This window comes from Rana temporaria, chromosome 6 (genome assembly GCF_905171775.1).
Source record: "Rana temporaria chromosome 6, aRanTem1.1, whole genome shotgun sequence".
Classification (NCBI taxonomy): domain Eukaryota; kingdom Metazoa; phylum Chordata; class Amphibia; order Anura; family Ranidae; genus Rana; species Rana temporaria.
This window is the reverse complement of record NC_053494.1, coordinates 222902267-222928237: the sequence shown is the minus strand read 5'-3', so window position 1 is coordinate 222928237 and position 25971 is coordinate 222902267. Positions and strand designations below refer to the sequence as shown.

The 25971-nt window shown below is 45.9% G+C and overlaps 1 protein-coding gene across 1 annotated transcript in view; it reads right to left on the bottom strand.

Annotated features, from left to right (window-relative positions):
* Positions 1–25971, bottom strand: part of LOC120944309 (protein mono-ADP-ribosyltransferase PARP9-like) — a 69907-nt gene that overhangs the window by 30197 nt on the left and 13739 nt on the right. The window contains exons 2-4 of the mRNA XM_040358343.1: positions 19450–20401; positions 13246–13497; positions 5832–6047 (exon numbers count right to left, since the gene is read on the bottom strand). Coding sequence (XP_040214277.1) covers positions 5832–6047; positions 13246–13497; positions 19450–20400 — 1419 coding nt within the window. The 5' untranslated portion in view covers position 20401. The remainder of the gene's footprint in view (positions 1–5831; positions 6048–13245; positions 13498–19449; positions 20402–25971) is intronic.

The following is a 25971-nucleotide window of genomic DNA, read 5'->3' as shown; positions in this document are numbered from 1 at the left end:
GTGCTGAAAGCTGAAATTTCGCCTGGGCAGGAAGGGGGTATATGTGCGCTACCAATCAGTGCTTAGAATAGACAGTGAATTGGCACCCGAGTTGCTGCAAAAACACTTAAATGTGTTCTCACCTCAAAAGACAATACACAAAAAAAAATAATGTTAATAATAATAAATATATATATATGTTGCACTACTCAATATATAATATATGGCAAAACTATATGTGATAATAGATCTCCAGAAGATCACAAATGAGTTCCATAAAATAGAATAACCACGGTGATAAATCAATAGAAAGTCTCAATGCTCAAAAATATCCATCCGTCCCGTAAAAAACATTTCCACTCCGCGCTCCACCACCACAAGAAATGTCCGCTCACCTGACATACAGGTCTCAACAGCATTAGAATTGGATATCGATCACCCCATCCATCAGATCCCCCCCCCCCCCCAGCAATCCAATCACCAGACTTAAAGGTTACAAGGTCCCTTTCAATCCACGGCAAACAAGCTCTCCAACCTGTTGGCTACACGATCTCGCCCAAGGGAAACAAAAGGAAGCTTCCAATCGTGCATTACGCTTTTTATTGAAAAATAAACCCAACCCAAAAAGCTCCTTCAGGCTTACCCTGAAGAAGCCATATAGGTTAGTGGCAAAACACGTAGGGTGGAGCCAAGTGACATCACTTCTTTACTAATTAGGTGACTTCTGAAGGCGATTGGTTCCTCTAGATTTTAGTTATCAGAGTAAAGGGGGGCTGAATACAAATGCCCCTCCCCCCACACTTTTCACATATTTATTTGTATCATTTTCCTTCCACTTCACAATTATGTGACACTTTGTGTCTCTCACATAAAATCCCAATAAAATACATTTACGTTTTTGGTTGTAACATGAGAAGATGTGGGGAATTTCAAGGGGTATGAATACTTTTTCAAGGCACTGTATATTGACACACCTCCCAACATTTTGAGATGGGAATGAGGGACACCTACTAGCAAATGTACGTAGGCATAGGACACACCCCTTGCCACGCCTCTTAAAAGGGGACATAACCAAAAAAAATAAAAAATAGTTAATTCAATCCACAAGGGCTTTTCTTTTACCTCCACTATTCCTTTATATCGGCTTTTAAAATTTACAAATGCAGCAATTTAGAACTCAGATGGAAGATTAAGTGCTGGAAAACACTTTTTTGAAAGATAAAAAGTACATTTTATATACATCTTTATAGATCAGACCAACATGAGGAAAGAGGGACAGAGGGACAGTCCCTCCAAATAAGGGACAGTTGGGAGCTATGTATTGATTGGTTTGCGAAAAAGTTATAGGCCCGGATTCACGTAGAATGGCGTATCTTTGTGCGGGCGTAACGTATCCTATTTACGTTACGCCTCCGCAACTTTTACAGGCAAGTGCCGTATTCTCAAACGAAAGTTGCGGCGGCGTAGCGTAAATAGGCCGGCGTAAGCCCGTCTAATTCAAATGTGGTAGATGTGGGCGTGTGTTATGTTAATTTTAGGTGACCCCGCGTAAAGTGCACGTGCTCGTGCTCCAAATTAACCCGCAAGAAGCCAATGCTTCCGACGTGAACGTAAATGACGCCAAGCCCTATTCGCAAACGACGTAAAATTGACAAAATTCGACGCAGGAACGACGTCCATACTTAACATTGGTACGCCGCATCTACGCCTCATATAGCAGGGGTAACTTTATGCTGGGAAAAGCCTAACGTAAACGGCGCATCTGTACTGCGTCAGCCGGGCGTACGTTCGTAAATTCGCGTATCTAGCTGATTTACATATTTCTAGGCGTATATCAGCGTACACGCCCCTAGCGGCCAGCGTAAATATGCAGTTAAGATCCGACAGCGTAAGAGACTTACGCCGGTCGGATCTAATAGAAATCTATGCGTAACTGATTCTATGAATCAGGCGCATAGATACGACGGCACAACTCAGAGATACGACGGCGTATCTCCTTTGAGAATCTGGGCCATAGCGTCTACAAACTATCGGAATTTTTTTTTTATAGATTTTTTTTTAAAGTAATGGCGGCGATCAGCGACTTATAGTGGGACAGTGATATTGCAACAGACATTCGCACACTGACACTTTTTGGGGACCAGTGGCACTAATACAGTGATCAGTGCTAAAAATATGCACCGTCACTGTACTGATGACACTGGTTTCGGAAGGGGTAACATCAGGGGGGGGGCGATCAAAGGGTTAAATGTGTGCCTATATATTTTCTCACTGTGGGGGGGGGGGGGGGTTATGTTACTATAGGAAGGCACTGGTCCCGTGTTCCTGCTCCGGAGGAACACAGGATCAATGCCTTACCTACTGACAGAACAGCAATCTGCCTTGTTTACAAAGGCAGAGCATCATTCTGGCTCTCTGCCTGGTGATCAGTGGGTGCCGATGGACATCCAGTCCACAGTACCTGCAGTCCTAGGTATGTGATCCTGTGCAGGAGAGCCGCCTGCTGCAGTATATGTACAGTATACAGTCGGCAAGCGGTTAACAGATAAAAACAAACAAGTGAGATGGGAACATTTTCATTTAGTTGCATAATAATTTTGCACACTAATAGTTGTCCAATAATTGTGCATACATAGATATTCTCATAGGCGTGCGCACAGGGTGTGCCAGATGTGCCTGAGTACACCCCAATCACCCCATGAGCAGTAGCAGTATCGCTTTGTGTTCCAGCAGGAAGATGCAAAAAATTAAAGGGGAGTTCCGGCCGTTTTTTATGTTTATTAAAAGTCAGCAGCTATAAAAAGTGTAACTGCTGTCTTTTAATAAACATGCACTTACCTGCTCCACTGTCCAGCAACACGCCGCCCGGAGCCCCACTCCTCTCCCCCCCTCTCCGGCCAGCGTCTTCATTCCTATCATTCCTAGTGTGGGCACCCGGCAGTGACAGCTTTCGGCTTCACAGCCGGGCACTCACTGCGAATGCTCGAGCGGCACTGAGCTCTGTGAGTGGTCAGACGATCGCCTGGTGACCTGTCACGTGTCCCAGGCGATCGCCTACAGGGAGGGGCCACCGTAGGCGATATGACGTATCGCCATAGTGGTCCTTGGGCGGAAGGAGGAAGTGGGACAGGATGTCCCACTCCTCCTGAAGCCCCCCACCCCCCCCCCCAAAAAAATTACATGCCAATTGTGGCATGTAAGGGGCCGAGGAGTGGATTAAGTGGAAATTCCACTTTTGGGTGAAACTCCGCTTTAAAGAGGTTGTAAACCTCCCCCTGCAAGTTCTACCCATAGGTAAGCCTATCATATAAACGTGCGGCGTTTAGGAGATATTTACTGTATACTGCGCCAATGTCATTGGCGAAGGCTTACCTATTGGTAGAACTTGCAGAAGGAGGTTTACAACCTCTTTAAGAGGAAGATTTTCCTCGGAAACAGTCGGAAAGGCCCGGACAGCTCGGCTGACCTCGGAAACGTAGTATTTACGAGTCTTTCTGAACGGCGCCCCCCCCCCCCCCCCACCTCGGGCCAAAAGCGGTACTGCACACCTCTTTGGCCTGAATCCTGCCAGTCAACACTCCCAAACCGAGTTAGGATTTTTCAAAACACAGTTCTTGTATTGCTCGTTAACTGCGTTACTCTCAATCCAAGGTTCTACTGTATATATAAAATAATATACAAAGTGGTTGGGGGGAAGCTTCAGAATGGCAAAGATATTTTAATTACAAATTATGTGAGCAGACTGCAGTTCCTCTTTAAGTATTCAGGTTTGGTAACATTTTGGGATTGACTGAGATCGCTGTAGTTTAATAATTAAATGAATCCTCAAAAATACAACTTGACTGGTAATTGTGCACACAGTATAGGGGGATTGAACGGGACCTCACAACCTTTTAGTCTGGTGATTGGATTGCTGGGGTGGGGGAATCTGATGGATGGGGTGATCGATATCCAATTCTAATGCTGTTGAGACCTGTATGTCAGGTGAGCGGACATTTCTTGTGGTGGAGCGCGGAGTGGAAATACGTTTTTTATGAGATGGATGAAGATGGAGATCTACTGTCACATATAGTTTTGTCATATATTATATATGGAGTAGTGTCACACTATTCTTTTGTGTCTATTGTCTGAATACATCACAGCTCTTTATAAACCCCAATGAGCCAAAAATGCCCCCTCCCTACTGACAGGTAATGGGAAAAATATCATTATTCTTCATTTATTCCTCTTGATTTAATGTGAAAATATTCTATTATTTCAATATAGAAAAAAATTGTAATAATAAAATAGAGTGTTTCTGCAGCTGCTTACTTTGATTTCAATATATATATATATATACACACACACACACATATATATATATATATATATATATATATATATATAAAATATATATTATGTATTATTAATAATAATAAGTCCAAACCCATTCACAGGGGTGTCCAAACTTTTTTCAAAGAGGGCCAGATTAGATGAAGTGAACATGCGTGAGGGCCGACCATTTTGCCCAATATTTTTGAACCATTAAAATTTGGCCCAAGTGTGTTCGTCCGAGCAACTAATACACGGCCTAACAAGAATTCTCTTGTCTTTGTGTGGTGAAGAGATGAGCTCAGGCGTATTATTTGGATATACCAGATTTATTGGCGTATAACACGCACCTGTGAAGCAAAATAACGGTCAGTGCCCATCAATGCAGCCTAATCAGTGCCACCGTTTCCATGAATGCAGCCCCCACCATTGCCAGGAATGCAGCCCCCACCATTGCAGCACCCTCCATTGCCAGGAAAGCAGCACCCACCCATTGCCAGGAAAGCAGCACCCACCCATTGCCAGGAAAGCAGCACCCACCATTGCCAGGAATGCAGCTCCCACCTATTGCCAGGAATGCAGCTCCCACCCATTGCCAGGAATGCAGCTCCCACCCATTGCCAGGAATGCAGCCCCCACCATTGCAGCACCCTCCATTGCCAGGAAAGCAGCACCCACCCATTGCCAGGAAAGCAGCACCCACCATTGCCAGGAATGCAGCACCCACCCATTGCCAGGAAAGCAGCACCCACCATTGCCAGGAATGCAGCTCCCACCCATTGCCAGGAATGCAGCTCCCACCCATTGCCAGGAATGCAGCTCCCACCCATTGCCAGGAATGCAGCCCCCACCATTGCCAGGAATGCAGCCTGATCCAGGCCCTTCTGCAGCCTTAGTATGGGACAGGGAGGGGGCGGGACAAGTGTCAACAGTATTCATACAGGAGAATCTGTTTTCTAGGCAGCCTCTTTAATACAAAGTCCCGTCTCATATGATAGACAGAACAGTCATCCAAAGGAAGTGAAGGAGATGAGACTCCCTATTACAGAGGCCGCTGTGCAAACAGGAAATTCTCCTGTATGCACTCATCCCACCCCCTCTCAGGCAGCCAACATGTGTATCTTTTGTGGCCCCCGGTGCTCGGGGATTCGTTGGGGGCCACAAAAGATATACATGTCCAAATTACCAGGTGGGCCATTCGAAACCAGAATGCGGGCCGCGGTTGGCCCGCGGGCCGGACTTTGGACATGCCTGCATTAATGGAACAACCTCTCTGATCGTGTGCTCAGGACCTGCTGATGTAACGCACATTAAATATGTTGGTGCGATGGCACCCCAATACACGTACTGATGAACATGCGTTGCAGCACTACACATGGAATTGCACCAACATTCATTTTTTTCCCCCCAAGATGCTTCGTTTTAGATTTTTGCAACTCAGAAATAGAAAAAAGTAACATTTCACTTATAGATAACCTGTCAGTATATATATGATATTCATCCTGGGTGGAGTTCCCCTTTAATGAAAACGGTTATCTCACCTGGTAGGTGACCTTGTCATTAGGGTGAATGACAAAATACACGTCCAGCTGGCACTGGTTCACTTTGGCGAAGTTTAGCACCGTCTCCGTCATGGCTTTAGACACATTTTCTTTGGGGAGACCAATACTTCCCGTCCCCAACGCGGGAAAAGAAATGGAGGGACTTTTATATCGATGTGCGGTTTGTAGACATTCGTTGGTCACATGGGATAAAACCTGCAACAAGATGGGTTACGATAGAGGAGATCATCCAAATACAATAGAAAGCCAGTAAGTGATGAAGAATGAGACAAAACAAAAAGATGTCTGAAGCACGAATATACAGATAAAGAGATGTGCTGGAACCAGAGCAATCCATAACAAATGACCTGCAATCTCCCATCGTGGACTCAAAAAGGTGGAATCTACTTATCCAAACTTCACCACCTTCTGACTCCAAGAAAATACTCTTCTTGTAGTCCATTGAGGGACACAGGAATTCAAATACTGTCCGTTTATACTGCCCCCTAAAGGGAGATTGGATATGGTAGACAATAAAAAAAAAAAAATTGTAATGCAGACGATCGGAAATTCCGACAAGAAAGCCATGGATTTTTTTTCGGCTGAATTTTGGCTCAAACTTGTGTTTCATACACACGGTGACACAAATGTTGTCTGAAATTCCGACTGCCAAGAACGCGGTGACGTACAACACTACGACGAGCCGAGAAAAATTAAGTTCAATTGCATACAGACGATCAGAATTTCCGACGAGAACTTTTCCCGTTGGAAAATTTGAGAACCAGCTCTTAAATTTTTGTTGGTAGAAATTCCGACAGAAAAAGTCTGATGGAGCCTACACACGGGCGGAATTTACGACCAAAACTTCACATCGAACTTTTCTTGGCGGAAATTGTACGCTGCATTAGACATTTCCCACATAACCCCTCCTCTACCCAGCATTAGGCATGTGCAATTTTTTAAGTTACGAATACGTTTTCCGTCATTTTTCGTTATTTTAGTTGATTCGTTAACATACGAATGAACGAATGGTTTAGCGCAATTAATAACGAATAACGATATTTTCAAAATAACGAATATGGAAAACAACGAAGATACGAAAGAAGAAAGAAACGAAAACATAGAAACAACGAAAATACCGAACCCAAAAAAAAAAAATAATTACGAAAAACAAAATGAACGAAAATGCAAACTTACTAATATTCGAAGACCGAAAAGAAAACGAAATGCCGAACAAAGACTAAAAAACGAAAATCAAAACTAACGAAAAATAAATTACGGATCTTCGGAAAACTGAAATGAAAACAACGAAAATACAAAATAATGTAAATTAGCTTTCGTTAGTACTGAAATATTTCTGACCAATAGCCACTGAGCGCTGTCCCTTTCCTCTGAAGAGGTTTGTTCCTTCCCCCAATCAGCTTCTTTCTCATTACCTCCTGGCTCCTTGTGTCTTTTTCTGTGTTAGACTGCAGTGCATCTCATTTCTAGATTTGTATTTGTAATATCTGACATATTTTAGTTTTCTTCTACGTCAGACTTCATTCTAAACAGGGTGTGTGTGCTAAGACAGTCAAGTCAATCACAGTAAAATCCGAATTACAAAATTACGACGAGTAGTGTGTCGAATAAACGTAAAATGTATTCTAACAGAATTACGAATGCAATAAAATCTACAAAAGTACGTTTTTACAATCAAAGGAAATTAGACATGAAAATACGAATGATCATAAAGCAACGAAAATATATTTCTTTACGAAAATACGAATGCGGCATGATGGAAAATATAATATAAATACGAATAACAAAACAACGAAAATTAAACTAACGTAAAAACGAAGGAACGAATAAAATCATTTTAAAAATACGAACGCGGCAGAATACAAAATATAACGAAAATACGAATCTCGATTCAACGAAAAATAAACTAACAGAAAAAAACAGAAAACGGAAAAAAGAGTGTTACGAAAATACTAAAGAGTACGAATACGATAACTAACGTCTTACGAAATTACGACTCGTTACGAATCACGATAAACGAACAGAAACGAAACAGAAATAAACGAAAATTTTTGCTGTGCACATGTCTACCCAGCATACCTCAGTTTTTTGGTAAAGCAATACCAAGAGCCTCAACCGAAAACACAAGAGGTTGGGACTTGTTACATAGGACATTATATGTCAGTATTACATTGTATATCTCTGTATGTTGTGGTCCTTCAGGTGATTGTCTAATAGTTTCTTGAAACCATCGATACCCCTCCCCCGCTGAGATCACTGCCTGTGTCCCTTGAAGGACTCCAAAAAATAAATAAAAATAAATAAATAAATAAATAAATAAAAGGGTTTAAAAAAAGGAGAAGGTCCCCCAGCGCCTCTACACTGAGAACTGAGCGATCGAACACCGCCGATCATTCGGTTTTCAGAGCTCCGTGAGCAGAGAGATGGAGACTATCAGTCACAGCTCTCTGCTCCCTCCTCGCTCATTGAAGGGCTGGGCTGTGGAGGGGCGGAGCAGCCGGGTCAGGCTCACATCGGCTCGCTGAGAGGCTGAGCCAGTCATTGGTCAAAGCCTCTGGCTGATCTAGACTCCCATTGGTTGAGATGAAGTGGTGCCTAGACTGACATAGTTGATATGAAAATGGGTCACAGGAGTGCAAAACGAACTACACTCCTGTGATCCATAGGAGAAGAAGTACAGCCAAACGAGCTCAGGCTGGACTTCTCCTTTAAACACAAAAATACTATTTTTCTTTTCTATCGTTGACCATTGAGGGACACAGGAAGTCAGATACGGTTGGGACATCCAAAATTAGCCCAAATGATTGATGGGAGGGGCACGGAGAATCAACCTGATGCTCAAGACCAGGATAAAGAAGGTCCCTGCCAGGCAAGAATGACTCCAGATGAGGGGGAACATTGAACCCGAAGAAACTGATCTAAAAGAACCCATCATGACAGGTGGAACCACATTTCTGAAAAGAAAAAAACAACCTACTACAACCCAATGTTGTCAACAGAGAAACCACTGGGGGCAACCCCTAGAAGGAACAGATCCCCAAGAGGGAACCTATGACATAAAAGAGAAGAGGACCAGACAAGTAGACGGTCTACGTGGGAAGGCTATAGGCCTCACACCCCCAACCCATAAGATCAAGGGGATAGAAACTCTGACAAAAGGGTTGCCTATTCAGACAATTAGTCTTGCTAAGCAAGGTATAGCAGAGAATTTACAATATCAGCACAACACAGCAGATCACAAGTGGCGAGAAGTTACACCACTCGGCAACTCAGGAAATCGTGCGGCCAGAATGGAAGTTATACCTCAGTCCCATACTGGTGAGATAAGAAGCGAGGATAAAACTAAAGAATTATGTCCAATACTCAGAGGTGTCCACGAGGCCCGGCAGAAGAATTCTGACAAGCATGCCTAACCCTGACCTGAAGACATGGCTAGCAAAGCTTCAACAGTCATGGAGTAAGAAACCGATATCTTCGCAAAACCACTAAGAAAATTGACTTGATTAAGGGCAGTACAAGGAAAGGTCTCTGGAGGACCAACCAAAGGGAACCAGGTCCCACAATGTCTTCTGAACATACTCTATTTATAGCGGAGTTTACCTGCTGTAGGAAGTTAGTGTCAGTCTAGCCTGCAGTTTTCCTGGCCTGTGTAATTTTTAGCTCCTTGCTGCGGTGCTTCTCCTAGTCCTTTCACATGTGTTTGGCTTCTGTGCTCACATGTGGGTGTCACCTGCCATTCTCTGGGTTTATATTTCCTTTCGCTTCCATCACTTCCTGGCCCACCTCCCTGGCCGCCTTGCCTGACCAACATCCCAGTTCTCCAAGCTCCCGTTTGCCTTCTATTACTTGTATTCTGTGTCTGACTTTCCGTGTACTGACCCGGCTTTGTCTACCATCTCTGCCCCCCGCCCTGACCTTGGCTTGTTCCTGGATTTGTTTCTGTCTCCTGCCCTTTGTACTTTGTACTCTGCACACGGGGGTAGTCTCTACAACTGGGTGTACCTGGGGGCAATGACCTGGTTCCAGCTTGCAGCAAGTCCATTCCCACAATTAGGGTCTCTGGTGAAAAGGCAGACACGATCATTTTTCAGTATGTCCAAAAAATGCTGTTTTCCCAACTTCATCATTAAAACGACGTTGCCCGCACACCATCGTTTTTAAAGAAACGCTCTAGCAAAGCGCGGTGACGTACAACGGCACTATAAAGGGGAAGTTCCATGCGGATGACGCCACCCTTGGGGCTGCTTTAGCTGATTCCGTGTTAGTAAAAGACGATTTGCGCTTTTCTGTCTGTTACAGCGTGATGAATGTGCGATCTCCATTATGAACGCTAGTTTTACCAGAACGAGCGCTCCCGACTTCTGAGCATGCGTGTTTTTTTTTTTACGTTGTTTTAGCCCACACACGATAATTTTTTACAACCCCAAAAAACAAAAAATTATGTGTAGCCCACACACCATCATTTTAAATGACGTTTTTGAAAAACAACATTTTCTTCATGCCGAAAAATGATCGTGTGTACGCGGCATTAGACTCTGCACCCTTGGGAGCTCCAAGTTGGCTTTCTATGAGGGCTCACTAGCACAGACATCTGACAGCTAATATCCCGTGGAGGTAAAGAGCACTTCAGCAATGGTCACCATTAAGGTTCAGAGGTGCAGCTAGATGGCAAACCATTCGGTGCGGAGTCCATCGCTTAGGGACAGTACAAGCAAGGTTAATACTCTAAGCATCCAGGCTACATCCCTTGTCGCAAGAAAGACTCCCATTATTTCCTGGTGGCGAAGGTACTGCAACACCTTGAACACCATCTAAGTCTAAACCCCCCCAAGCATTATTTGGCAGCAAAAATACCCCCCCCCCCCCCAAAAAAAAATAATCCCCCCCCCATCCTCCCAGTACAAACCTGGCCCCCTGCTGAAATCCCTCCTCCCAACACAAATCCCCATTCTCTAAGCTCACATGATACCACACTGCCCAGGGCAGCCATCCCTCCCGCCCACCCCTTGTCCCAGCCCTGCTCTGGAGGGACAGGGTACCAAGTACCGTGAGAGGGTTTTCATGTTCCAGGGACAGGGGGATTTTCCTGAAGAAAGTTGGGGCACAACTTCACTCATCAGGCTTTTAGTTTGTTCCGAGTTAGTCCATAGGGCTTGAAGTCAGAGATCCGCTGAGTGGAAGCCAGGCTCTGAGGGCAAGTACCTACTGCAGAAGTAGATGGAGAAGGGTAGGATACCACCAACCGCTCCTTATACCTCTTACATTGAGGCAGGAGTACATTTTGTCCTCCTGTGGCATCCCTAATCGTAGTATCCAGTGTAAGCCGAAGAGATGATTTCCCTTGAAGGCCAAGCAACTCTTTGCATTTGAAATCGCCATCTCAGCATCAGTGTGGTCTCGCTGCACATATGGATGAACATTAAACCTATGCAGGGCATACGTTTAGATCAGTGGTCTCAAAGTACCGGCCCGCGGGCCATTTGCGGCCCGCGGACCAGTTATAAATGGCCCTCAGGCAGGGTGGAAGTGAGGGGAGCAAAAAAAAATACATTTTTTTTTTTTTTGAGCTGGTGCCATCTGGTGGTGAGCCGTTGGTATTACAAGTTATTACCACCAGATGTGAGCTGGCGCCATCTGGTGGTGGCCGTTGGTATTACAAGTGAAGCATTACAAGTTAAACAGCAATTCTAATGTCATTTTACACTATTTTCACTGCCATATTCTTCCCTCTAATTAGAACCCCCAAACATTATATATATTTTTTATCCTAACACCCTAGAGAATAAAATAGCGATCATTGCAATACTTTCTGTTAGGCCGTATTTGCGCAGCGGTCTTACAAGCGCACTTTTTTGGGAAAAAATTACACTTTTTTTAATTAAAAAATAAGACAACAGTAAAGTTATCCCCATTTTTTTTTATATTATGAAAGATAATGTTACGCCGAGTAAATTCATACCCAACATGTCACGCTTCAAAATTGTGTCCGCTTGTGGAATGCCGACAAACTTTTTTACCCTTTAAAATCTTCATAGGTGACGTTTAAACAAATCTACAGGTTGCATGTTTTAAGTTACAGAGGAGGTCTAGTGCTGGAATTATTGCTCTCGCTCTACCAATCGCGGCGATACCTCACATGTGTGGTTTGAACACCGTTTACATATGCGGGCGCTGCTCACGTATGTGTTCGCTTCTGCGCGCAAGCTCGTCGGGACGGGGTGCGTTTTCTGGCTCCTAACTTTTTTAGCTGGCTCCTAGATTCCAAGCAAATTTGTCAAACCCTGACTTACACCAGTGCTGGTGGTAATAATGCGCTCGCTGACACCAGTGCTGGTGGTAATAATGCGCTCGCTGACACCAGTGCTGGGGGTTAATAATGCGTTCGCTGACACCAGTACTGTTGTTTTTGAAGTTTGGAAGTTTGCATGCGGCCCCCCATGGCATATGAAAACTTGTCTTGTGGCCCTCAGGTAATTTGAGTTTGAGACCCCTGGTTTAGATGCTTGCTACAACTGCAGAGTAAGACATCTGTTCCACATGCTCAATTAAATAGTGGTCTACCCCTGCAGGGTCTGGATTTGGCCTTCAAAGCCAGGCCAGGCCAGGCTGACCACGTGTCCCGCATTTTGCAGGTCTGTTCCGGGCACATTCATTCCAGGACAATACAACTGAAACTGACACAGCCACCCCCCCCCCCCCCCCCCCGGGCCAATCTGATGCCCCCAAAAAAGGCTGTCACATCACCGTTTTACACACTGACAGTACTTGTCTTGGCCGGGAATGCCTGGAGGAGCACAATCCCCCCCCCCTGCTTGTGATTGGAGAAATCATGAATCCCGCCTCTTGTGTCCAATCACCGTGCTGTGATTCGTTACGCCACAAGCTGATTTTTGGGAAAGGGGGAGTGTCCCTGAATGGTAGTTTGGAAATGTGGTCACCCTAGGCCAGGCCCATCTGGATAGCTGAATATAGAGAACTGCTCAAGCAGCGAAGTAGTGAGGAATCCTGAGTAAAGTCAATGTATAAGGAATCCAAGGAAAAAAATAAAAAGGCTAGAAGCCAGGAGCTGAAGGACACTACATATATACAGGGTCAGGCTTACACATTTTTTTGTTGCCAGCGTACAATTCTCCAGTAGGCGTCAGTATATCCTGACTGTATCTGAAATCCTGTGTCCCTCAATGGATGATAAATATGTTTCGTTTGTTAGTTAAATATACCACTGGAAGCATTTAGGTACAAAACAGCGCATCTCCCCTTTATGTCACGGAAGTGAAAAGGTTAGGAGTTTGCAGTGATGTAGTGTTATCATTGGTCTCCCGTAGAGCCACCTTCTATACAGAATTTGGTGTCTCTGGCAGAGAATGATGGAGAAATCAATGGAGACACTTACCTGCAGAGCATGCGGACGGCTTCCTGAATCGGAAAGCGGTAAAATGACATGGTAGACAAACTTGCAGGGCAGGCTGAAGCCCCGGGTGGGGATCATGGTAATATTGGCGTTGGGATTTGTGGTACGGAGGTAACTGCTCTTTCCTCTGATTTCATCCTGCAGATAATACCCGGCCTTGTAGACAATTGCTCTTGAAATCACTCCATAATACAGGTTCAGATCAGAGGAGATGGAGTTCACGATAATCTGTGTCTGCAAAAGAGTCAAAATTAATTCTCTCACTACGGCTGCAATGTAACTTGTGTGTTCAGCTGTGTAGATATGACACACAGGGGTAGATTCAGATAGGGAGCGCATATTTGTGTGCGGGCGTAACGTATCCTATTTACGCTACGCCTCCGCAACTTAGATGGGCAAGTGCAGTATTCACAAAGCACTTGCTCCGTAAGTTGCGGCGGCGTAGCGTAAATAGGCCGGCGTAAGCCCGCCAAATTCAAATGTGGTAGATGTGGGCGTGTTTTATGTAAATGTATTGTAACCCCACGTAAATTACGCTTTTTACAAACGGCGCATTTGCCGTCTGTGAAAGTATCCCAGTGCGCATGCTCCAAATTAACCCTCAAAAAGCCAATGCTTGCGACGTGAACGTAAATTACGTCCAGCTCTATTCGCAAACGACTTACGCAAACGACGTAATCTATGGAAAATTCGACGCTGGCCCGACGTCCATACTTAACATTGGCTGCGCCTCATATAGCAGGGGTAACTTTACGCCGGAAAAAGCCTAACGTAAACGGCGTATCTGTACTGCGACGGCCGGGCGTACATTCGTGAATAGGCGTATCTAGCTGATTTACATATTCTAGGCGTAAATCTGCCCAGACGAAATGTTAGCTTCCGGCACTGCGTCGCTTTAACTGACAATTGCGCAGTCGTGCGACGTGGCTCCCAAACAAAATTGACGTCCTTTTTTTTTGCCCACAAATAGAGCTTTCTTTTGGTGGTATTTCATCGCCTGTGCGGTTTTTATTTTTTGGGCTATAAAGTAAAAAAAAGGAGTGTCAATTTTGAAAAAAAAAAAAAAAACACAATATTTTTTACTTTTTGCTATAATAAATATCAAATTTTTTTAAAAAAAAATTTTTTTTTTCCTCAGTTTAGGCCGATACGTATTCTACATATTTTTGGTAATAAAAAAAAAAAAAAAAAAATCGCAATAACCTGGTTTGCGCAAAAGTTATATTGCCTACAAAATAGTGGACATAATAATTTGTTTTATTTATTTTTTATTAGTAATGGCGGCGATCTGCGTTTTTTTTCAGGACTGCGACATTATGGTGGACACATCGGACACTTTTGACACATTTTTGGGACCATTCACATTTATACAGTGAACGGTGCTATAAATATGCACTAATTACTGTATGAATGTGACTGGCAGGGAAGGGGTTAACCACTAGGGGGCGGGGAAGGGGTTAAATGTGTAGCCTAGTGAGTGTTCTAACTGTGTGGGGGGAGGGGGGTGACTGGGGGAGGTGACCGATCTGTGTCCCTATGGGCTGGGGACCATTGGGCCCCTTATAGGTGTAATGCCTTTACCCCCCTGATGGCGGCCCAGTGTCTACGTGCCAGCTGTAACTTCACTGTACAGGGTTTAACCACTTAAGGACAGCCTAATGCCGATATACGTCGGCAGAATGGCACGGCTGGGCACAGGCACGTACAGGTACCGAAGCTCCGTGACCGCAGGACCCGCAGGCCCGATCGCCGCCGGTGTCCCGCGATCGGGCACAGGAGCTGAAGAACGGGGAGAGGTGTGTGTAAACACAGCTTCCCCGTTCTTCACTGTGGTGATCGTCTGTTCCCTGATATAGGGAAAGATGATCAGTGATGTCACACGTCCAGCCCCGCCCCCCTACAGTTAGAAACACATATGAGGTCACACTTAACCCCTTCAGCGCCCCCTTCAGCAAAAAGTTAAAAATATTGCATTTTTTTTTTTAATTGTCGCTTTTTGTTTCGAGCGCAAAAAATAAAAACCGCAGAGGTGATCAAATACCACCAAAAGAAATCTCTATTTGTGGGGGAAAAAAGGACGCCAATTTTGTTTGGGAGCCACGTCGCACGACCGCGCAATTGTCAGTTAAAGCAACGCAGTGCCGAATCACAAAAACTGGCCAGGTCCTTAACCTGCATAATGGTTTGGGTCTTAAGTGGTTAATTGGAGATGTCCGTCTGCTCAATGCAGCAGGTGCACTGTAAAATTAGATCTCCCCAATATTAAGCAAAGAGGTACCCAAAATAGCTTGTGGTTTAAAGTAGAACTGTTGAGAAAAAAAAAAAAAACACACATTACATAAAGACCAAAGTGAACTTACACTTTAAATCATAAATCCATTCCAGGCATCATATCAAAAAGGTGAACAAAGTCTGAGGGCCCATTCATGTGGTATTGACACGCTATCTGCGGCACATTAACATGCATTGCATTAGGGCAGACCATTCATATGAATAAGCTGCTTAACCAATCAAAAATGCGCCACAAAAGTTGCAAGCACCATATCTGGCCTTCCACCGCACTGCAATGTACGTTTGTGCCTCGCCAGGTGCTGCACTGTTCTGCAATGCAAGTCTATCAGCAACGTGCATTGGGTGCTCTTCGGACCCTTGTTCTGTGTGGAAGCAGTGGTCTTTCTGTAGAGGTCCAATGCACTCCATGCCGAGTCAGAGCTAGACCTCCCCAATCAGCAGAAAGATTGAGCTTTGATGATTGCACGGCTGTAGAGGTCTGACTCAGCCGGGGGTGCATTGTATCTTTGTAGAGAGTCCACTGCTTCCACATAGAGAACATGGGTCCTTCTCTTCAGCATGCTGGCTTTTCTACGCAGACCGTGGCTACTTTCTAAAGAAAACCAACTGTAATGCCTCGTACACCTAGCCGGGATTTCCGGCGGGAACACTGCGAGGAGAGCTTTTGGGCAGGAATCCCGGCCATGTGTATGCTCCATTGCAGTTTTCCCGACAGGAAAAAAACGCTGTCAAAAAAAAGGGAAGAGAACAGGTGATCTGACGGTATGGTTCCGGCTATCGAGATGGTTCCTGTCTTGACTGCGCAGGCGCAATCCTTGCCGACGGAAATCTCAACCTTCAGGGCGACGTGGAATTTGAGGTAAGTGGCCAGTCGGCCTCACGTCCTTGCTTCGCTCGGGCTCCTGGCTCTTTTTTTAACATCCTCCAATCCACGGGGATGTTAAGGAATGAGCCTGGTTGCCGGCCGAGGTTCTGAGATTTCCGTTGGCAAGGATTGCGCCTGCGCAGTCAAGACAGGAACCGACACGTCACCGGCTCTCTTTTTTCCCCCGTTGGGATTTCCAACTGACTTTTTCCTGTCGAAAATCCTGAGTGTGTGTACGAGGCATAAGTCTTCACACATCTTGGTTTCTCTGTGTCTACAATGTATTTAGCTAATTTAATACTTAAAGCGGAGGTCCACCCGAAAAAAAAAAAAAAAAAGGCTCCAAAAAAAATGTGAAAAAAAAAAAAAAATGTTTTATACTTACCAGAAATGGCTGTTTCTAGGCAGATCATCTTAATCTGCCACTTCCTATTCTGCGGTGATCTTCTGTCTTCTCTTCCTCACGTTGTCTTCTGGGACCTGTGTGTGTCCCAGAAGACAGCCAGACATTCACAAAGCGCTGCACAACTCGAGCATGAGCAGTAGGAAACTGCAAGGCTCCACTGCTTGTTTCCCTTACTTTGAATGGTGGCACCGGACCCGATGCGTAGGACAGATCAGCCTCGGGAGGGGGGGCCCAACATCGCGAGCACCCTGGACAGGTAAGTGCCCCACTGACAAAGAAACGATCGGTCTATAAATTTTATCGGTCGGTTTATTATAACGGTAAGAGACAGAATAACAACTATTCAGAAAAACGCATAAAAAATAAATAAATAATAATAATAATAATAATAATAAATTGATTTGCATTTTAATGAATGAAATAAGTATTTGATCCCCTCACAAAACATGACTTTCATTGTCATGCTGGAAGGGAAGGAGGTTCTCACCCAAGATTTGATGGTACACGGCCCCGCCCATCGTCCATTTGATGCGGTGAAGTTGTCCTGTCCCCTTAGCAGAACCACCCCCCCAAAGCAGAATGTTTCCCCCTCCATGTTTTACAGTGGGGATCGGTGGCGGCTACTGTGTTTTTTTTTGGGATGGGGGGGGGGGTAGTGTCAAACAACCTCTCCCAGCTGTCAGTCGGTCCACCAGCACTACCTATCACCCCTCTCCTACCACGCACAGGCAGTGTCGGACGTTTATCCTGCACCGCACTTATCCCATATAGGTGGTGGGTAGGCAGCGCTCCTACGCAGTGGTGGCCCAGGCATTGTGGGCACGGGCACTGCACCCCCTGTCCCTGCTGCCGCCCCCTTATCCATGTGCCTGGCCCCTTTCAGGATGCCGGGTGCATGGATTCCTATGACAGTTTTTTTTAAGCAACTGATTAGAGCCAGAGGCTTTAATAGGCTTCAAAAAAGGATGGCCTCGGGTTGCAAAAAATTCACTCCCGAGCCCACCCAATTGTGTGACCATAGCAAAAGAATTTTCACACTACAGTGCCTCCTCACCAATCAGGAAGACCTGTTTCCCCAATTGCCGAAGTGCCAGGTGACCCTATTGGATGCCCAGCGCTTTGGCGGAAGAGGAGACACAGAGCGGAGAAAGCACGAGGAGCGGACACCACAGCCCGTTAAGTGCCGGACCTCCTGCGGGGGTGCTTTGTGCTGTCAGTGCAACTGGGTGGGATCGGAGCACAGTGCTCTGGTCCCCGAGCCCACCCTTTTTTAAAGTCTATTAGAGCCTCTGACTAATCACGTTCTTAAAAATAAAATAAAAACACCACACGCATACACGGGAAGGAGACCCCCCCCCCCCCCACCATTGGAATCCATGCATTTGGTGCCCCGAATGTAGATTAGGGGGCAGCACCCGTAAATGGATAGGCCACACCTGGTGGAGATGGTGTTCTTGGTGGTCATAGGCGCCATTTATCCTCCTTTAAACACGCAGAGTTGAGTTGATACCAAAGAGCTAGATTTTTGGTCTCCTCTGACCACAACACTTTCCCCCAGTTCTCCTCGGAATCATTCAGATGTTCATTATCAGAGGGGCTGTACATGTGATTTCCTGAGCAGGGGGACCTTGCGGGGGCTGCAGGATTTCAGTCCTTCCCCGTGTAGTGTGTTACCGATTGTTTTCTTGGTGACGATGGTCCCAGCTGAGATCAGTGACCAGATTCTCCTGTGTAATTCTGGGCGGATTCCTCACCGTTCTCATGATCATTGAACCTCCACAAGGTGAGATCTTGTATGGAGCCCCAGACTGAGTAGGGTTGTCACCCCATCCCTTTAAACCCGATCACCTCCATTTTTTCATTAATGTTTGGTTAGTTCAATATCCCCACCTCTTTGGGGACCAAAGAATTCGAGTGGGGGGGAGAATGTAGCCAGGAAGTACACAGGTTCTGAGGATGATTGAGGTGGTGATTAAACTCACTTGGTGCCTCATCTGCATTAAATCATCCTCAGAACCTGTGCAATTCATATGTATTCAGGTTTAAAGGAATGAGGTGACAACCCTAAGACTGAGGGAGAGTGATCGTTATTTTGTGTTTCTTCCATTTGTGAATAAATCTCACCAACTGTTGTCACCCTCTCACCAAGCTGCTTGGTGATGGTCCTGGAGCCCATTCCAGCCTTGTGTAGATCTCCAATCTTCTCCCCGACATCCTTGGACAGATCTTTGATCTTGACCATGGTGAAGAGATTGGAATCTGTGGTTTCTGTGGACAGGTGTCTTCTATACAGGGAACAAGCTGAGATTAGGAGCACTCCCTCTTAAAGGGAGTGCTCCTAATCTAAGCCTTTTACCTGTATAGAAGACACCTGGGGGCCACAAATCTTGCTGATTGATCAGGGATCAAATACTTATTTCACTCATTAAAATGTGAATCATTTTATAACTTTTTATGAAATGCGTTCTGGATATTTTTGTTGTTATTCTCTCAGTTTTATAATAAACCGACCAATAAAATTAGAGAGACCGATAGTTTCTTTGTCACAAAATCAGCAGCCGATCAAATACTTTTTTCCCTCCCTGTATGGAGATGAATAGAAATAGACATACAATGGACTTACCTTCTGTTCCTCTATCAGCCCATGTATCAGGTGAAGTGTTAATCCATTGATGGTCATGGACTGTGACATCTCTGTAGAGGACCCACGTGCTGAGGGCTGCCCATGAGTGTTTTTGTTGCTGGACGTTGTTGGTGAGGGTTGGGATTTAACGGTCATGCTGCGGGTCGTTGGCCCCGTTTGATAGGCAGGACCTGATGTGGCTCCACCAAGGACATCACTTGGTCCAAAAGAGCTTTCACAGGCCGACTTCATGGCTTGGATAGCCGGGTCATTGTTGTTCACCAGTCGGATTTCCTTTACATGGGTCTCTTTCACAGTGAAGCAGAATGAGTGAATCATATTCACGATAATATCTGCACAGCGTTGGACAGGAAACCCGAAGATCCCGGAGCTCACCGCTGGGATGGCCACAGATTTGATGTCCTTGTGCTGATCCACATATCTCAGCACATTCTTGATGCTTTCGCTAAGCTCATCATCACATCTCTTGGCAGCTTCTTGGAACCACACCGGACCTACAACATGAAGGAGACACTTACAGGGGAGATTTCCGGGACGTGTGACTGCGTACTCTCCGGTTTTTATCCTTCCATTGGCCTTAATGTAATCTTTGCTGTCCTTTTCAATGATTGGTCCTCCGGCTTCCACCAAAGCACGGGCCAACCCCCCGGCATGATCCAGGTCTTCATTAGCGGCATTCACCACAACATCGGCGTCCTGCCTAGTGAGGTCGCCCCTCCATACACTGACCACCGGGCCCAACGAGGTTCTCTTCTCATAAACCTTTTCAGCCTTGACTGATGCCGGGTGAGATCTGTTGGGTTCAGGACCGCTCAACTCCACCACACAACGGAACTTCCTGAGGAAGAGGTCCGTGATCTCCTCCTTACACCCGAGAAGATGGAAGTAAGTGGATTCTGGAAGAGTGATCCTCCGGGAACAATCCATCATTCTGAAAGGTAGACAAAAAATGCCATTAGTCTCCCACCAGCGGGCACCTCTACAAATACAGTATTTATATATCAGCTGATTAAGAAATGCTCTACCCTTAAAGTGTTTGTTAACCCCAAACAATTTATATATATAGCCTGGCTCTGATCATGTTTAGTTGTTTAACCACTTAAGGACCGCCTCCTGCACATTTACGTCGGCAGAATGGCACGGCTGGGCACAGGCACGTACCTGTACGTCCCCTTTAAGTGCCCAGCCGTGGGTCACGGCCAGGCGCTCGCAAACCCGGTCCAAAGCTCCCCGATCGCCGCCGGTGTCCCGCGATCGGTCACAGGAGCTGAAGAACGGGGAGAGGTGAGTAAACACAGCTTCCCCGTTCTTCACTGTGGCAGCTTCATTGATCATCTGTTCCCTGATATAGGGAAAGGCGATCAATGACGTCACACATCCAGCCCCGCCCCCTACAGTTAGAAACACATATGAGGTCACACATAACCACTAGGGGGCGCTGTAGGGGTTAACTCCTAAACTGCAATTGTCATTTTCACAGTAATCAGTGCATTTTTATAGCATTTTTCGCAGTGAAAATGACAATGGTCCCAAAAATGTGTCAAAATTGTCAGATGTATCCGCTATAATGTCGCAGTCACGAAAAAAAAAAAACGCTGATCGCCACCATTAGTAGTAAAAAAATAAATATTAATAAAAATGTCATAAAACTATCCCCTATTTTGTAAACGCTATAAATTTTGCGCTAACCAATTGTTAAACACTTATTGCGATTTTTTTTTTACCAAAAATATGTAGAGAATACTGTAACGGTCAGGGGTTAACACCGTTTACGATCTTCCGTTCCACCAACCCATGACAGCTTATCCGACAATCCAGCCGACAGGACCCATTCCATTCCCCAGAATAAAGAGGAGACACAAGCTCTGTTCTTTCTGTTTCCAAACGAATGAATGCTTTAATGGTACACTCAGCTTGTTACTGTATATACAGTTACAAGCATGTTACAGGGACAATGAAACTCTCCACCCAAAACATCACACAATGGGCCCTTAACGAGTTCCCCCTCAATCCCCATTCCAGACAGACATTCGGGCACCGCATCTAGAGGAGTTAATTACCACAGCTGACAAGTCACATTCCACATCTATTATAAATAGACTTTCACACAATGCAGTGTCATTAGCATGCACAATGAAAGGTCTTAGGAGCAGACCTAATTAACACAATGGACAACAGACAGTAATCACAGCAAGACACTTAAACATCCCATAATAGGCAGCCAGACTGGCTACCAAGCTCCAATTCACATCACCACAGTAGCAGACTTAATTAGCATCTCAACAGTCTATGTTACACATTGAATGATACATTCTTATTGACCTGTTGGGGGTCAGAATAAACAACCTGTAATATCCCAAGATCCTTCTATACATGAATTATCATTAATGTCCCATGTCATGTAATCTGAGATATCAGTTCTCAGTCATCCTATGCCCACAAGGGACTCCCGTTACAAATACATACTGTATCGGCCTAAACTGAGAAAAAAAAAAATTATATATTTTTGGGGGATATTTATTAAAGCAAAAAATATTGCATTTTTTTCAAAATTGTCGCTCTATTTTTGTTTATAGCGCAAAAAATAAAAACCGCTGAGGTGATCAAATACCACCAAAAGAAAGCTCTATTTGTGGGAAAAAAAGGACGCCAATTTTGTTTGGGAGCCATGTCGCACAACCGCGCAATTGTCAGTTAAAGCGACGCAGTGCCGAATCGCAAAAACTGGCCAGGTCCTTTACCTGCATAAAGATCCGGGTCTTAAGTGGTTACATTTAAGGGCCTCTGTTCCAGCTTTGGCTGTACTGTCTGTTTTCACTGTTGCTCTCTGGGGGGCCTCACACCCCAGGCCGACAGGTGGCAGCAGTAGGGTCATGTGGATATTTCTCCCCAGCAGCCAATCAGGAGGGTTGATCGCCTCGCTGAGCATGCTAGGGAGAGGTATTTAAATGGCAGGCGCCATTGGCCGGGGTTCGTCTTGCCGCCCTCCACCTGGGCAGTCGTCCCATCACCCCGCGTGTGGCCCTCCTGGCTGGGGTGTGTGTGTTCAGTTATTCCGGGACTACGTTGGTCCAGAGCACAACCAATCTACCTTGTAGGCCCAGTAGGTAGACTGGGTCCACAGTTTGAGGAGTGGTCGTGTGCTGTCCGTCCCGTTGGAGGAAGCCGACTGATGAAGAACTTGTCTGGGGGAATACCGAGAATGAGGCTGGTATCTCAGGAGAGGCCTACTTGCTTCATTGAAGGACACTTCGTATCTGAGAGGCTGGACGGTGGTCGCCCATCAGTTCCTGACATAACTAAAGCTGTTTGAAGGAGATCCGGGTGCTGAATCCAGTTGAGAAAGATTTTGGACCGAAACCATCTCCACCTTTGAGAGGGTCTGTGGCAGAGACTTCACCCTAAAAGTTCCGAGTGACACTCTGGCTGCCAGGCTGGTGAGAGAGGCCTGTCCAGATGCACTGTACCCGCTCTGGCTAGAGTGGCGACGAAAGTTGTCGTTGGAAGCAGGATTGCTTCCGGAACCAGTTACACCTGAATCTGTTACCTTCCATCCAGGGAACTTTGATTGACAGATCACCCGTCGCCAGGATTGGATGGGTGATCTCTCTATCAAAGTCCCAGGACCAGGAGGAGGGACTGTATCTGACAGCGAGTGGCGGGAAACACGGCAATTGAAATGAAAACTGTTATCCTGTTCCCTGCGCTCTAGACATCCAGGCGGCTCTCTCTCTTCCCCTCCACGATCGCTGGGAGGACTCCCACTCCACCGGCGCCGCCCCTGCACCCACCAGGGGGAGACGGGGCCTCGGGTAATTTGCAGGGCCCTACACAGCTTGCGCAGTGAGCGTATAGGGCGGATCGGCTCTGCCCACAGCGTACCCCAGATATTTGGCTTCCTCCATCCCAATTGCACTGATCGCAAACCCTGCTTTCCTCAAAGAGTCTCCTGAAGGCGGAGAAGATGGGACTTCAAAGCCATACAGAAAATGGCAACGTCATCTAGGTAGACTGAGGTGCATTTTTCATGAGGGCATAGCGTTTTATCCATTGCCCTTTGGAAGGGACCCGGGCAGTGGCGGTGCGTCCATAGAGGGTGCGGGAACTCCGCCCCCTCTCTCTCCTGCACCGCCACTGAAACAATACAGAGATTCATGCATTGCATCAATCTCTGTATCGTCGCCGGCGCTGCTGCCACCCACTAATTCAGATGGCCGGCCCCCTGGTGAGCGCTGGCCATATGAATAACAGCGGTGGGTGTAGGGTGACCACCATGTGTCCCGCATTTTGCAGGTCTGTCCCGGGCACATTCATTCCAGGACAATACAGTGTCCCGGAATGAAACTGATACAGCAACCCCCCCCCCCCCCCCGGCCAATCTGATGCCCATAAAAAAGGCCGCCACATCACCACTTTACTCACTGACTTGTCCTAGCCGGGAATGCCTGGAGGAGCACAATCCCCGCCCCCTGCTTGTGATTGGAGAAATCATAAATCCCACCTGTGTCCAATCACTGTGCTGTGATTCGTTACAGCACAAGCTGATTTTTGAGAAGGAGGGGGGGGGGGGGGGGGTGTCCCTGAATGGTAGTTTGGAAGTGTCTATCAGGGCCAGCGGCTTTGATAGGCTTTCCAATTACAGCCTGTGGGCTCTAATCGGCTTCTAAATAGTTATCCAGGGGACGCACGGGGGGGGCACGGGGGGTGCGTTCCCTGGTTAATACTGACAGGTGTCTCAGCCAATCAGGTTCACTGGGTCTGGTTACCAGTAACCTGATTGGCTGAAGCGTCATCGAGGGACAGTGGAGGGAGGATGGCTGACCCCAGAAAGGTAAGTGCCGGGCGCGGGGGGTGGGGGGAGAGCAATCTGGTGGTATTTGAGGGGCCAATCTGGCAGCATTTTACAGGGCAAACTGGCGGTTTTTGAGGGGGCAAACTGGCGGCAATTGATGGGCACAGTGGCGGCAATTGATGGGCACAGTGGCGACAATTGATGGGCACAGTGGCGACAATTGATGGGCACAGTGGCGACAATTGATGGGCACAGTGAGGCTGCAATTGTGTTTTTGTGTTTTTTCGTTTATTTGAACCCCCCCCAAAAAAATTTGGAGCACCAGCTGCCACTGTACCCGGGGCAAAGGGTAACCCAAATGGCATGCTCTTGTACTGAAAGTGACCCTAAGATGTGGAAAAATTCCGTTTTCACCTTGGCTCCTTCTGGTTAGGAATATCTACCAGCATCCCTTGGCGAGGTCAAATCGTCTACCTGGGGCATCACATAGGCATCAAATTTGTAAACTTCATTAACCACTTCAGCCCCGGACCATTTGGCTGGCCAAAGACCAGGCCAGGTTTTGCGATTCGGCACTGCGTCGTTTTAACTGACAATTGCGCGGTCGTGCGACGTGGCTCCCAAACAAAATTGACGTCCTTTTTTCCCCACAAATAGAGCTTTCTTTTGGTGGTATTTGATCACCTCTGCGGTTTTTATTTTTTGCGCTATAAACAAATAAAGAGCGACAATTTTGAAAAAAATTTAATATTTTTTACTTTTTGCTGTAATAAATATCCTCCAAAAAATATATAAAAAAAATTTCCTCAGTTTAGGCCAATACGTATTCTTCTACATATTTTTCGTAAAAATATTAAATTGCAATAAGCGTTTATTGATTGGTTTGCGCAAAAGTTATAGCTTTTACAAAATAGGGGATAGTTTTATGGCATTTTTATTATAATTTTTTTTTTTTGTTTTACTAGTAATGGCGGCGATCAGCGTTTTTTATCGTGACTGCGACATTATGGCGGACACATCGGACACTTTTGACACCATTGTCATTTATACAGCGAAAAGTGCTATAAAAATGCACTGATTACTGTGAAAATGACAATGGCAGTGACGGGGTTAACCTGTAGGGGGCGCTGAAGGGGGTTAAGCGTGTCCTAGGGAGTGATTCTAACTGTTAGGGGGTGTGGCTATGAGTGACACATCACTGCTCCTGATGAGAGGGAACAGACGATCAGTGACATGTCATCACCGTTTCTGCAGGTAGTGGCTCTAATGGCTACCTGGTGGCTACCTGGTCACTTGCTCCCACCCCTGAGAGAGACACTTCCCAGTGGGCATGTGAAATTTGTTTTATTACAAATAGAAATTTGGAGGAAGTTTTCGTTATTCTGAGATTTGGATGTATCCAAATTTCTGAATCACAATTGTAACAACGTGTACAAAAAATCTTCCCCTGATGAAGTCACGTGACGTGACGACACGCGTCGGGATTGGAGCACTAGACATCGCACCAGCTGACGGCAGATAGACGAGCGTGGCGCTCGTGGATGTACGCTACCGGTACTCGCTGTTCATGTGAGTTTTTATGATTGTTTTATTAAATCAGCTTCCAAACGGGGTTATGCGATGTGTGTCCCTTCTTCCTCCCATTACACTGCCACCTGTTTGAGCAAACATCTGCCGCAAATGTGAGACGAGAAAGGACACGCAGGATT